General features: G+C 42.1%; 1 protein-coding gene across 2 annotated transcripts in view; it reads left to right on the top strand.

Annotated features, from left to right (window-relative positions):
- RYBP (RING1 and YY1 binding protein) overlaps positions 1–12,604 on the top strand; it is a 41,023-nt gene extending 28,419 nt beyond the window's left edge. For both annotated transcript variants that reach the window (XM_036391063.2, XM_036391062.2), the window contains 3 exons: positions 4,264–4,440; positions 4,555–4,653; positions 8,575–12,604. In XM_036391063.2, the coding sequence (XP_036246956.1) occupies positions 4,264–4,440; positions 4,555–4,653; positions 8,575–8,827 (529 nt within the window). In that variant the 3' untranslated portion in view covers positions 8,828–12,604. The remainder of the gene's footprint in view (positions 1–4,263; positions 4,441–4,554; positions 4,654–8,574) is intronic.
- The last annotated feature ends 375 nt before the right edge of the window (positions 12,605–12,979 follow it).

The raw sequence follows: 12,979 nt of genomic DNA, 5'->3' as shown, positions 1-12,979 counted from the left end.
CAGTTTATCCTCCTGTATCCCTCTTGAAATCCAGAGTAACTCCCGGGTTGGATGTGTGGTGATTTGTGCTGCTGCACTCCTAAGCCTGCTTGCAGGGGTTGTGAGTGGAGCAGCAGAATTCCTTGGTGTCCATGCTCTTGGATTTGGTTCTGAGGCATGATTTTAAGGGAAATCTTTGAGATACAGAAGGAAATGCAATAGTGAAACACTACTTGCCAGAACCTTAAACTCACACTTTGCTTTTTAATTTTTACTTTATTAAAAGAGCACAGCAGTGTAGGTAGTGAGCCCTTCAAAAAAGTGCATTTATTCCACTTCCCATGAGTGAAACATCCCAGTGTCACTTCACATGGCAGTCTGAGAGTACAATATTTGCTTATAGTGTGTGTATATATATGTGTGTATATTTGCATATAGTTTATATTTGCAGGCACAGTGTTTCTGTGAAATGTGTTACCAAAAGGTAGTAAAGATCATTTACGGGAGTTGATCATTTATGGTGAAGAGACCCAGGTGCCACAGCCATTCTTAGAGCAGACAAATATATTTCAGCTTTTTCATGCAGCAGTGTGTCCTTGCTGCAGAGGTCATGAGTTGTTGTGCAGATGTCTGCTCCTGGGATGTAAACTACCTTTCAGTTAATGTGAAACAATTTATTTGTCTGTACATAACTTTGAAAGCACAGTTTAATTTCATTTAATTTCTCTTAGTTTTAAAGGGGGAGAAGACAATCCTCTTCATGTTGTAAAAAGAAAAATGATGTGCATTTGTTTGTCACATCAGTGTTGGATCTTTACTCAGGTTGTCACCTAAATTAAGGGAAAATTACCCAAGCAAAGCATAACTTTACTATCATAAAGTTCAGGTAGGAGAGAGCACACCTATTTCAGATACTTGCATTGAAAATTCAAGAACTAAATTAACACTATTGCATCTCTTCAGATAATTTTTGGGAAGTTGAGGCTTTTTAGCTGTGAGTTGTGAGTGCTGTTGATACTTCAAACCTAGTAGGTTACAACATAGTTGTTCCTTAAGCATGAGTGCTGGTTAGAAAGCCTGAAGAGGCTGAGTTTGGGTTTGGTTTTTGTCACTTAGATGTATTCTCTGTGTACCTGAATACTTGATGTTGCAGAAAGTAAACCAATGAGAAGATTTTGGGATAAAAATGGTTAATACTTGTTTCTGTAGCTGTTTATTCTTAAAAATAAAGTTTAGAAGTAGTTGCAACTTCCTGTTCAGATTGTTCTGCTTAAGTGATAACTACTTTAATATAATAGTGGTGTATCTGGGTTGAAGCATTCGCTTTGGAGGTGGCCAAATAAATCCTTTTTGGTAGGCAGGGAAACTTGGAGTAAGTTTGGATGTTGCAGCTGCTTTATTCAATTGTGGTTCCTAAGGTTATAGTTTGCTGTGGTTAAAAATGTGCTGCTTGACTTGCTTTGCTTGGCTTTTTAGTAAAGGGCTTTTAACCAGTGTGTCCTGGCTATAGTGGCAGTGTGGGCCTTACTTGAAGGATTTTATTACTCCTATTATTATTACTCTTACTCTGCCAGTTACTTAAATTACCTAGCTTTTACCCTCTTCCTAAACTTGCTGCTGGCATGGGTGAAACAGTCAGATTAGGAACTGGAAAGTTGCTGGGTTATTTGCATTATTAAAAAAAAAAAAATCTGTTCTAGTAGTGCAGCAGACCTTGAAAGATGCTCAGTGTTGACCAAAGTCTCAGCAGCTTTGTGCTCCCTCCCTCATGGCAGGAGCAAACCCATGGGCAGGGCTGGTTCTCCTTCCCACAGGTCCCTGGCTGCTTCCTGCTCTCTTCCCTTCCACCTTTGGCTTTGCCCTCACCAGCAAACCATCCTGGTGGGTAAGAGGGAATATGCAAACAGGGATTTTGGAGAAGCTGTGCTGGTTAGGTCAGTGACTGGCCAGAAAATGATCAAACTTAATAAATGCAGTGTGCTGTCACAGGTACAGATAAGGAGCAGAAGAGCATGGGGCAGCGTCTCCACAGGAGTGCTTTAAGGCTGGTCCTTTTGCCATTCCAGCCTTCTCTATGGAAATACAGTGGGACATATTTATGCAAGTTTGGGTTTTATTTTAGTTTGCATTTTAATATTTGTGTCTCTGTTCAAGCAGTGCAGCGCTCCTGCAATGGGAAGGGCAGCTGCACAGGTTGGGCACAAGGCTTGGAAATCACATCACAAGCAGCACATCAGAGTTGTGCAAAGTGGGAAAACCTCTCAGAGTCACGAATTGGGATTTCCCATGAATGGTTCACGTTTCTGACTTAGCTGGTTGTGTAAACAGCAAATAACTGTAAGTCTGGGCAGAAGTGGCAGCTTCAAGCAGTGAGTTAATCATGTATAATCATGCAGGGAGATGGTATCTGCCCTGTCTTTGATGATTTCTTGACATTTTATCTTTTTTTTAGTAGGTGGTGAGCAGGTTGCTTGACAGAAGTTAATGTTGTCAGCTTTTAGTGTGGTTGCATCAATCTGAAAATCTTTTCCATGTAACCAAACCACTTCTTTTTACATGTTCCTTCTCAGTCATACAGACAGAAATTGCTGTATACTGGATTTCAAGGTTGCTAAATATCTTCACTGTTCTGTGGAACAGGTAACTGCTTGATCTGATCTGCAAAACGTTTCAGTATCACAGTTATTTAAGGCTGAAGACCAGATCTTTGTTCACTCAGATGTGTATGCAGATTGTAGCATCAACTGAGTTACAGTTTCTATGTTGGGGGAAAAGTCTGATTGCCAGAGGTGTTGAGATGGGTCAGGGGCCTGATTTCAACTTGTTGCATAGACTTTATAATAATCTGTGGTAGAGAAATTAAATACTTGGGTATATCTGGCTTTAGTAAAAATATCTTGGTACCATTTTACAGGAAACCAGTACCAAGAGAGGCTTAGCAGATACTTGGATTTTCCCATGACAGGGAGTAGAAATTCTCTGGGTGTTCCCTTGTGTGTATAATCTCTCAATGCAAATGTTATGTGTGAGCAACTAATGTTTTAGACTTTTTTTCAACACATCACACCACTAAGTAGGTGCTTGAAACCTCTCTGGATGTTTGTAGTAAAAGCTGGGTACAGGTACAGAGCTCTGCAGCACAAAGCCCTGGGGTTCACCAGCTGTAGAGCTGATTGCCAGTGAAAGCTGCACCCAAGTGCAATCTGTTGTAGTCTGATCTGTGTGCAAATTTGATTTGTATTTATGAACAATTTAACAGCTCTGGACAAGCCTGGGCAACTGTTGCAATTAGCATTTGGTTTATTATGGACGACTAAGGGAGTTGATTACCTGGTTTTGTTCCTCTCCCACGAGCTGTGTGGTCACAGGGAGTACAGATCTTTCTGGAGTGTTGAAGGAATTGAATTGATCATGAATAGCTGAAGTATTCAGAGTATAAATTGCTTTGTGATGTGCCAGGGGGAAAAGTTTTTGAGTTGTCAAGAGAGAACATGAGAGTTTGGATGAGGAATGCAGGAGAGACAAAGGTACCAATTCCTGTGGGATGTGAGAGGATCAATAACCAAGATACTGGTTACATGCAAAGCTCCTCTCTGTGTAAGCCACAATTTGCAGTGGAAGCAGCCTTTGAAAGGCAGCTTGCTGGTGTTTCTGTGTGAGCACACTGGGGACAATGGTGTGAGGCCAGTGTGTCGGAGGCTGGCACGGCTGTTCCCAGTGCCACTGTGAATGCCCACTTGTCTGCTGTGCTCCTGCCAGCCCAGCCCTCGGGACAAAGTCATCTCAGTTACCTTCTCTTGTTCTTTGTTACTTGTGCAAGGTTTGCTGCTGCTGAACCAGAAGATTATTTGGGAAATTAAACTGAAGGATATGAAGGAGGCTGATGTTTATCAGGAAACTTTTCTTTTTGTCACATTCTGTTCCTTTTCTTCAAGTGTAGCCACAGTGTATTGCTGGCAGCTTCTGGAAAGCTGATTTTTCACTGCTGTTTCCCCCAAAACTGGCTGTGATTTCATGACATAGATGAAGAAAGGGAGCATTATACTTCATAATGTTAGATACTAAAACCTGATGAAACAGCAGTTCAGAATATTTCTTTCTTTTAACGTTTCTGTCTTGTTTGGTAACAGCAGTAGTACTTCACATCAAATAAGGACATCCATTTGGTTCTTTAAGTGGAGTGTTCTTCCCTGGTTGCTGAAATAAATCTTCATACTGCTCTCAGCATAGTTATTTTTACTGCGTAAGACTGACTATAGGTCTCTCTTTTCATTGTCATTGTAGAAAACCTAGAATAAACTCTCAGTTGGTGGCACAACAAGTTGCCCAGCAATATGCAACCCCACCACCACCTAAGAAGGAGAAGAAGGAGAAAGTGGAAAAACAAGACAAGGAAAAACCTGACAAAGAGAAGGAAATTAGTCCAAGTGTTACAAAGAAGAACACTAACAAAAAGACTAAGTAAGTTTGAAGGATGCAGTATTAAATGTGATGTGATTTCAGTAGCACTGTGCATTGGTCAGTTGTGCATTTAAACCAACATTGTAATCTCCCTCTTCCATCCAATTCTCACAGACCAAAGTCGGATATTGTGAAAGATCCTCCTAGTGAAGCAAACAGCATACAGTCTGGGAATACTACAACAAAGACCAGCGACTCAAATCACACTTCAAGGTAACTCTAGACTAAAGTTAAGCCTGTGGTACCTGAGAACTGTGTTAAAAAGCAAACACTTCTTTTTTTGATGTACAAGCACTTGAACACTCCACTAGTGAGGACAGATTCAGGCTTTGGAAATATTAATTCTGTTGTCCATTCCATTTTCATTTCTCTGCTAAAATAATTGTATTGTCAGTTGGGTAGTAATGCTTTTGACTGTAGACACAGTGGAGGAAAAACATTAACCAGCAATCGTATCAAATTCTTATCATCACTTGATAGCAGTAACAAAGGTTACTTTTTTACTTCCTTATCTGTAATTCAGTCGCTGTAATTGTCAAGATAATTTTCCAAGTATAAATGAACATGAACAGTATAAGTATACATGAACAGATTTGCTGGGATCTTGCTATCAACAAAAAGTACAAATGGCTGGTTTGATATTTGGCTAAGTTTGAAATGAGTGTATGGAGAGAGGTTTATTCCTAGTCTTGCCTATATTGTTCTTCCATTTTTTAAATCAAAAATTCAGCATCTCAGAACAGTTTTTGTATTATTGAACTTGAGAGCTACAGGAGGCAGAACTGAACTGGGTGCTTTGCCTGTGTGGGCTGTATAAGAATTGCATCTCTTTTTAAAATGTGCTGTAATAGGTGTTTTATAGTGAAACCACATGAACTGAGGCAGTATCAGCTGCAAAAACTGATAAAGCACATGGGAAATATGGTTGGCACTGCTGTTGGCATTCAAATTGGCAAGGTGTGACTACAGAAAACTCTTGTCTTGGAAGTTTTTAAATAATAGCATGAAAATCTTTAAAAAGAGGGAATATCCTTTGCATAGTAACCCAGTGGAATGTAATGAGGGCACTGTGAAATCTGCTGTGCTACAAGACTGAGCTGTTTGCAGGGACTGCTGTTAACTCTTCCTCAGCCCCTAAAGAAAGAAGTGTCCATTCCTGATTTGATTACAGAGAGGCAGCTTTATTGCAGTGACTCTTTTCTTGTCCTGTTCTTCTTTAAATGGTACTTATTTTGAGACTTAGGATGCAGGAGACTTGATGTACTTGACTAATGACATAATATTAAATTGAGAGATTGCATCAAATAATTGTTTTTACTCATTTAAGGAGTCACTCTGTCTACTGCAAAGTCTTTTAGTCCATGTTTTGTGGCAAGCTTTTGCCAGGCCTAATTAAGCCTTAATAGTACCAGGTCTAGCTGGCTATTTTTAAAGGGTACCTCATCTCCTTTACTTCTTAAACTGTCTTTTGAAGTGTTTTATTTAGTAGAACTTTTCTTGCAATTCTCAGGAGTGCTGTCAAGAGTCTTTTTTGATTTTTACAGAATGATAAGTTTTTTTCATGCCCAGATTGCTTAACAGTTTTTCTGGGTTTTTTTGTAAATTGTCTTTTAGGGCTCTCTGGATTTTTAAGAAATCCTGTTTAAATTTCTTGGATACCATGCCTGTTTCTGACAATATGTCTTGGTTTATACCATGCCTTTCTGTGTACTTTCAGATTGAATGTTTTGAAACACTTGACTTATTTGGCCATAAAACCCTTTTGCTATAAACCTGAAGCATCAGGGTGTTTAATTTTGCAAAATAACATGAGTGGGCCAATCCCTTTCTTCTATAAGAAGCAAAAATTGTATGCATGTGCTGAAGAGATTGGTGGTTTCCATCTGTGCTTAATCAACTCTTTGTACAGGGGAAACCCTGAAAACCTCCCAGAGAAATGGTTGGGAGGCTCAGTTCTAGAAGTGATAAGGTGAATGTTTGTGAGTGGGACTGTGGGGAAATCCTGTACCTCAGCCCTGCTTCCCACAGCCCTTCCATGTTACGTTGTCCTGGCATTTAAAGATGCATGGGCAGCTCCATTTTTTCTTTTTTTTAAGCTAATTGCACCTCTCAGAGCTACCTTTTAACGAGCAATAGCCGCAGTTCATGACCAGCCCTGTAGGAAGGCGGAGGCAGCGGGCTCTGTTCCGGTATCTGGGCCAGCATTTTGGCTCTTTCTGAGTACAAGAGGAAACAAATGACCGAGGCAAATTACAGGAAGGACTGGGTTTCCTAGAGGAACTGGGGGCTCGGGGAGGAAAATACGTCCTCGTGCTTTGCTTCCGGGAACAGCGAGAGCCGTGCGGGGGATCTGCCGGGACGGTACCGCAGCGCCGGCGGAAACCTCAAACCCTGCTCAGCCAGCCGGCCTTTCTTGGAAGCCACAAACGAGGTGGCATCATTTCACCTCCCCGTGGTTGCCTGTGCAGCTTGGCAGCTCCTGTGAGTGTGTCTGTGCAGCGTGGGTGCATCTCCCTGCTCCGGGAATCCAGAGCGCGGCCCCGAGCTTGGAAAGGCCGGTCCTGGAGCGAAGGGGCTGCTGCAAGGAGGAGTTTGACTGAGCACAATGCAGCAGTGTTTTGGGGTTTTGTTTGTATTTTCTGTCTATTAAAAATGCTCTTCCTGTGGTACTTGTTAAAAATTGCAGCAGCCTCCTAGGTTAGATAAGAAAATACTATTTTTGGTGCGGTAATTTTATTTTTGGTGAGGAAGTTTGCAGAAATACAATTGTTCTATTTTGGAAGCTGTACATCTGTCCTCAGTGCATTTTTCTGTTCTGATTCTGGAATACCACTTGGATAACTGCTGCTTAAGGACTTTCTCCTTGTTAACTTACCACTGCAAGCCATTGAGTATTCATGGCGGGTAGAAAATGAGCTTAATTCCCTCTTTTTCTGTTTTACTGCACTTGCCTTGTGTGCTGCAAGTGAGGAGGAGAAAAGGCAGAGTGGTTTAAAAGCTGAAGCTTGATCCCAAAGTAAATTAACCTTCCCTCCATCCCTCTCAATAAGGCAGCTCTCAGCAAGCTACTTTTCACTGATGTATAAAGACTCTCCTTTTTAATTTCCCTATTGGGAATATTCTGCTGCTTAAGTCTGACCCTTAATTAGGAGCAAAAGCTGTAAATTACAGCGGTCTCTGCAGCTGACTTGGAATTTGCTGGTAGCTGGAGGAATGTCCAAGGCTTGTTGAAGCAGAGCTTTGGACCAACCCGTGAAATGCGCTTGAATGTCAGCTTCCTAGAGCTTCGACCCTTATTAGCTACATTACTAATTGAATTGATAGCACAGCATGCAAATTACTGAGATAATCCTGAGCAATAAATACCAGTGGGTTCTTTTCAGGTGATTTGTGGTTTTTTCTTTCCCCTTTTCTTTTTCCCCTAACCAAAAGCTCTGGCTGCAAAAAATACCGTTGTACATTTTGGATTTTATTTACAATAGCCTCAATTCCAGAGGGAACATTATGAGCTATTTTATCCATAGGCTGATTGGGCATCTGATTTGTATAAGCTCAAAGCAGCTGAAAGAGAAGCCAAGTTGTCCCAGTGCCTGTGTTGTTTGCAGCTGCAGAGTTCCAACATGGGGAATGAAAGAGCCATGGCCGAATGCTTTCATGTGGTTTTGTATTGCAGAGTCACAGCCTTGTCTCATAACATCAGGGCACATGATGAGATGGTGAATTTAGATAAGAGAAGTCTTTCATCTGCCCCTTGGGGAGGAGATCCTTTGCTCTGTCTGGCTCCTGTCCGCTTGGCTCTGCTGTGGTGTCCTCCTTTCTGGCAGGGTTGGATGGAGAGAAGCCTGCAGGAGCCTCCCTGTGCAGAGCTCTGTGAGCCAGGTTGTTCTCTGGGGCTGAGTGTGCCCCGCAGCCCTCAGAGGCACAGGGAGCCTGGCTGGCACAGGGAGCAGGGCACACCTTCATCCTGTGCTCTGCAGCACTCTGCCTGCCTGGCTTCTCCTCCCAGCCACTGCCAACTGCGCAGGCAAGGGAGCACAAGTCACACCGAGTTTGTTTTCAAATGCTTCTCCTAATAAACTTTCCCTTTCTCCTTTATTTTTATCCTTTTAATAAATGTCTTCTCATTTGTTTTAGACCCAGACTGAAAAATGTGGACAGAAGTACCGCACAGCAGCTGGCAGTCACAGTGGGAAATGTCACAGTAATTATCACAGACTTTAAAGAAAAGACTCGCTCTTCATCCACGTCGTCTTCTACAGTGACCTCCAGTGCAGGATCAGAACAACAGAATCAGAGCAGCTCGGGCTCTGAGAGCACAGACAAGGGCTCGTCCCGTTCCTCCACGCCCAAGGGGGACATGTCGGCAGTCAACGACGAATCTTTCTGAAAAATTGCACATGGAGTTGTGGAAACTATGAATCAGGGTATGAAATTCAAACACTCCACCTGCCCACGCTGTTCAAATCCTGGAGAGCCTCTTCTGTGCTTGAACACACTTTCTCGGACATCGACCTCTTACTGATGCAACCAGGATAATTTCTGCTTGCCGTGGGCATCTGGCCACCAAGGAATTTCTCACCCTAGCGATTACTCTTGACACTTTTATGTATTCCATTGTTTTATATGATTTTCCTAACAATCATTTATAATTGGATGTGCTCCTGAATCTACTTTTTTATAATATCTGCTGTGCACAATTTTCCATGAACATGACAACTTTTTGTTTTGGGGTAGGGAGTGGGTGGGGTGGGAAGGGGGCTTTATTTATTGCATTCACAAACTCCATCCTCTTTCAACATATCCTTTTTAAGTTCAGTTCTTCTTCCAGTTATACTGTGTACTATCAGTTTTGATATAAATTATATATAAATATATATATAAATAAATATATATAAAGGGTTATTTGAAACCAATACATGGAAACGCTGGTGCTTGAAACACTGTGAAGTGATAAAACAAAATAATTGAACCGTTCAAGATCTGGGACAGTCCCCTTCTGTGAAAGTACTGAAACTGAAATGGAACTGGTCTTAGGTGAAAAGTGTTCCTGAAGGTTTGAACCTGGATGGGACCTGTTCTCTCTATTGTTCCTTCCCCGTTTCTTCCCTAAGCAATGGCTAAAGTGTACTGGACCACGGTTTTAATTGTTACAGCTTGGGATCTGAGATGAGAGAGGATTGCTCCAGGTAGCTGGTGCTTCCCCTAGGGTCACTCAGGTTGGTGATGTGCAGGTCCATGCCCAGCTGGAGCAGAAGCATTCCCAACCAGACTGCTGGTGTTACACCCCAGATCCGTGTGTTTGGTAACATGAGCATGGCTGTGTCCTGCACAGCCAGTCCCACACGTGTTGGTGTTGTTAATGAATTGCAGCCAGCAGCCTCAGTGCCCCAGGTTACCAGAACTGGAGTGGTTGCTGTGGGTTGAAGGCAGCAGGGAGCCTGGGGGCAATCCCAAGCTCAGGAACGGAGCTGGTGCTCGCTCCAGCCGCGTGTGGGTCGGTGCTTGTCAGCCCTGTCCCATCTGTCCCATCCATGCTGTTGGGCTGGCTCTTACCCTTGGCATCCATCTGTGTCCCAAGAGTGCTTTCTGAACAGCATCTTGTCCAGTGATGGGCTTGTCAGCGTTCAGACACTTCTGAGTCTCCTGCTGTGGGAGCAAAAGTAGGGAAAAGTTTTCTTGCTGGCAAGTGAGCGATGTGTGGCTCATGCTCATGACCAGCATCTCCTTCATTCTTACTCTAAAGCTATCCAGACTATAATTTCTTTTCCTGGCCTGTTAGTGTTGCTTTACAGTTTACCTTCCATGCATTATCCTGCTAAAACACTCAGCTGAAGAGGTGAAACAAACTTTTGTTAAAAAGCAAAACAACCTTTTGTTAAGAAAGAAAACAAACCCCAAACCTCTTTGGCTTTTCATCTTTATTTAGTGGCCCCAGGGTGCTTTGCAGTAATTTCAGGCACAGAGGCTGTGGCTTCATCTGACATCAAATGCATAACTTTTAGACATGATGAAAGAGGGCCACATTTTGACAACTTTGTGCCTGCTTGTTATATTGTGAATTATTTGCTTGGCAAGAGAAATTTCTCTTTGTGAAGGCAACTGATTTAAGATTTTTTTTAAAATCTGTGTGGTTTTGAGTAGCAGATGTAGGTTCCTTTCACACTGGTGACAGAAATGTGTGAGTAAGGGATCTGGTAGGGCCCCTGCTTGAAGGCATGTGCAGTGGCAGTGCCTTGGCAGCAGTGGTTTTATTCGGAACATTAGCATGGGCACCCCAACTTAATTCTGCTTATATTCACAGTATAGGCTGTCTTTTGTACGCATTTTTAAAAGTATTAAAGAACCAAAGGAAAACAGATGCTTCCTATGAGCATCAAGACAATTTATTATACATAGTTTTAAATACTATGAATATCTCAATCCACATTTTAACATTAGTGGGATATTGCAAAGACATTCCTTTTCCAGTTTTTACTATTCCTTTAAGGGTCTCAGGGAGGGTAAACTGGTCAGCCATATTTATTTATTTTACTGAAATGTATTGGAATAATTTTTTAAGAGAGATTTTTTGAAGATGCCCCTGAACTTGTATATTTTGCACTGCTTTATAAATGATCCATTATCAATTAGGCTTGCGTGCATCTCGGCCGTGATCCAGCCAAGAGCGTGAGCGAGTGGCAGGTCCCGCTGGCCTCAGCAGGGCTCATTCTGGTGCTTCAAGTCAAACCACGTGCTCACCTTCTTCGTTGGATCTGGGAATTTGTGCAAAAAAAAAGAAAAAAAAATAGCATTGTGTGTACCAGGAAATTGCTTCTTTTTCAAGTGAAACTAGACCTGTAGATCAGTTGAAAAGCTTTAACGCCGTACCCAGCTACTCGTGGTAAAGTCGGTAACATCTGTCCCTTTGGCGTGCCTCCTCGATGAAGTAGCTTGCTACAAACAGATGGGAAAATTTCTTTGGAACGAGTGACCTGTAATTCTGCAATCAGTTAGGAAGTGCTAGCTAAGCATTGAAGCCCCAGCCTCACCCGTAGCTGTTGTGTTGTGGTTTGAAGGACAGCGTTTGCTTTCACCATTTCGGGAGTTGGCGTTCCTGCGGCGCCGCAGGCGCGGTTCCCTCCGCGCCGTGGCCGTGGGCTGGCCCGCCCTGGGTGGGGAAGGTGTTCCAGAAGCAAACCAAGCAAACACTAGTGTAGGGAAGGACCAGATTCACGGTGTTCAGTGGCACAGAACGCAGGTAAGTGAAGCACAGTGTTACGATGGCAAAGTTTGGACTCTTACACAGACACACACACACAGACACCGACACAGCTTGCCTGACTCGCTCAGTTGACGTAGTTCTGCAAAGGAAAGGTGACAGCGTTTTACACCACCAGGCTATTTATTTCAATTGGAACTTTGCTTCAAATTGGACAGACCCAAAATTTGGCAGCAGCTTCTGTGAGTTTATTTCCACTGAGATGTTTTCACCTGCCTTACCAAGATCATTCTCAGTCTACTTTTTTAAGCTCTACCATAAACTTAAATTATTGAAAATTTATTAATTGCTGACTATATAATAACCTTTGCTTGTATGTAACCGAATGGTTTTAAGAGCCAACATTTAGAGTATGACAATGGAGCTGAACAGTTTTTAATGCGCAAGCAGTTCTGTTCTTGTGTATGACTTGTAACCTTAATTTACTGTGTAAAGATGGTTACATTATTTCCTTAGCTTTGTTTGTTGGAGACAAATATAGATTGCTTGTTTAAGTATGTCAAAACATAATCTTATCTTGTGGATTTTTATGTTAATGTATTATACGAGCTCTATTTTTCATTTGCCCAGAAAGACAGCTTGTATAACGCTTCTGAAAGTTTTTCCGCTCTGTAAAGTCTTTAGAGCTGACAGTCCTGTTAGGTTTGTTTTAATCTTCATGCTAAAGTGTCAATGGTGGTTTTGTGAACTGGTCAGAAATTCACAGGTCTTAAATGTTTTTGGGAAATTTATATTGGACACTGCTCTTTGTCTAGCAAATAAAAGATGTTAATATATTCCTGTTACTGGCATGTGCACGACTGTTATTAGAAGCCACTTTATCATTTTCCTGCTTTAAATAGAAATGTCTATTTATGAATTCTGCTTGTAGTTTTTTCACAAATAAAATAGTAAAATTTAATTAAATCTGCAAGCTCTCTTTTTTGGGAGATGCCAGTATTCAGAAAAGGTGGAGAGTCCTCTTGTTGGAGTAGCTCCTCAGTGTCTTGCTTGTTCCTGAGCTACCGCTCGAGCACCCACTTCTGCAGACACAGGTTGTGCCCATGGAAAACCTCAGTCAAGTGAGTAAATCCAGTTTGTTCCCTGGGACTCACAACTTAGGGGAGACTTTGTGGCAGATGTGTCTGCAGAATTTGGATTTCTGGTCCCTGGAAACAATATTTTTTTCCCTTTCTGTAGCTGCAGGAGTGGCAAGGCTTACTGCGGAGGATTTAGTGAGAGCCTTTGAGAGTTCCTTTGCCTGTCTTGCACTAACAAAGTCCCAGGAGTAAATTTAATAAA

This window comes from Molothrus ater, chromosome 11, assembly GCF_012460135.2.
Source record: "Molothrus ater isolate BHLD 08-10-18 breed brown headed cowbird chromosome 11, BPBGC_Mater_1.1, whole genome shotgun sequence".
In the NCBI taxonomy this organism is placed as follows: Eukaryota; Metazoa; Chordata; class Aves; order Passeriformes; family Icteridae; genus Molothrus; species Molothrus ater.
Note: the sequence above shows the minus strand (reverse complement) of the source record. Positions and strands in the feature narration are given on the sequence as shown.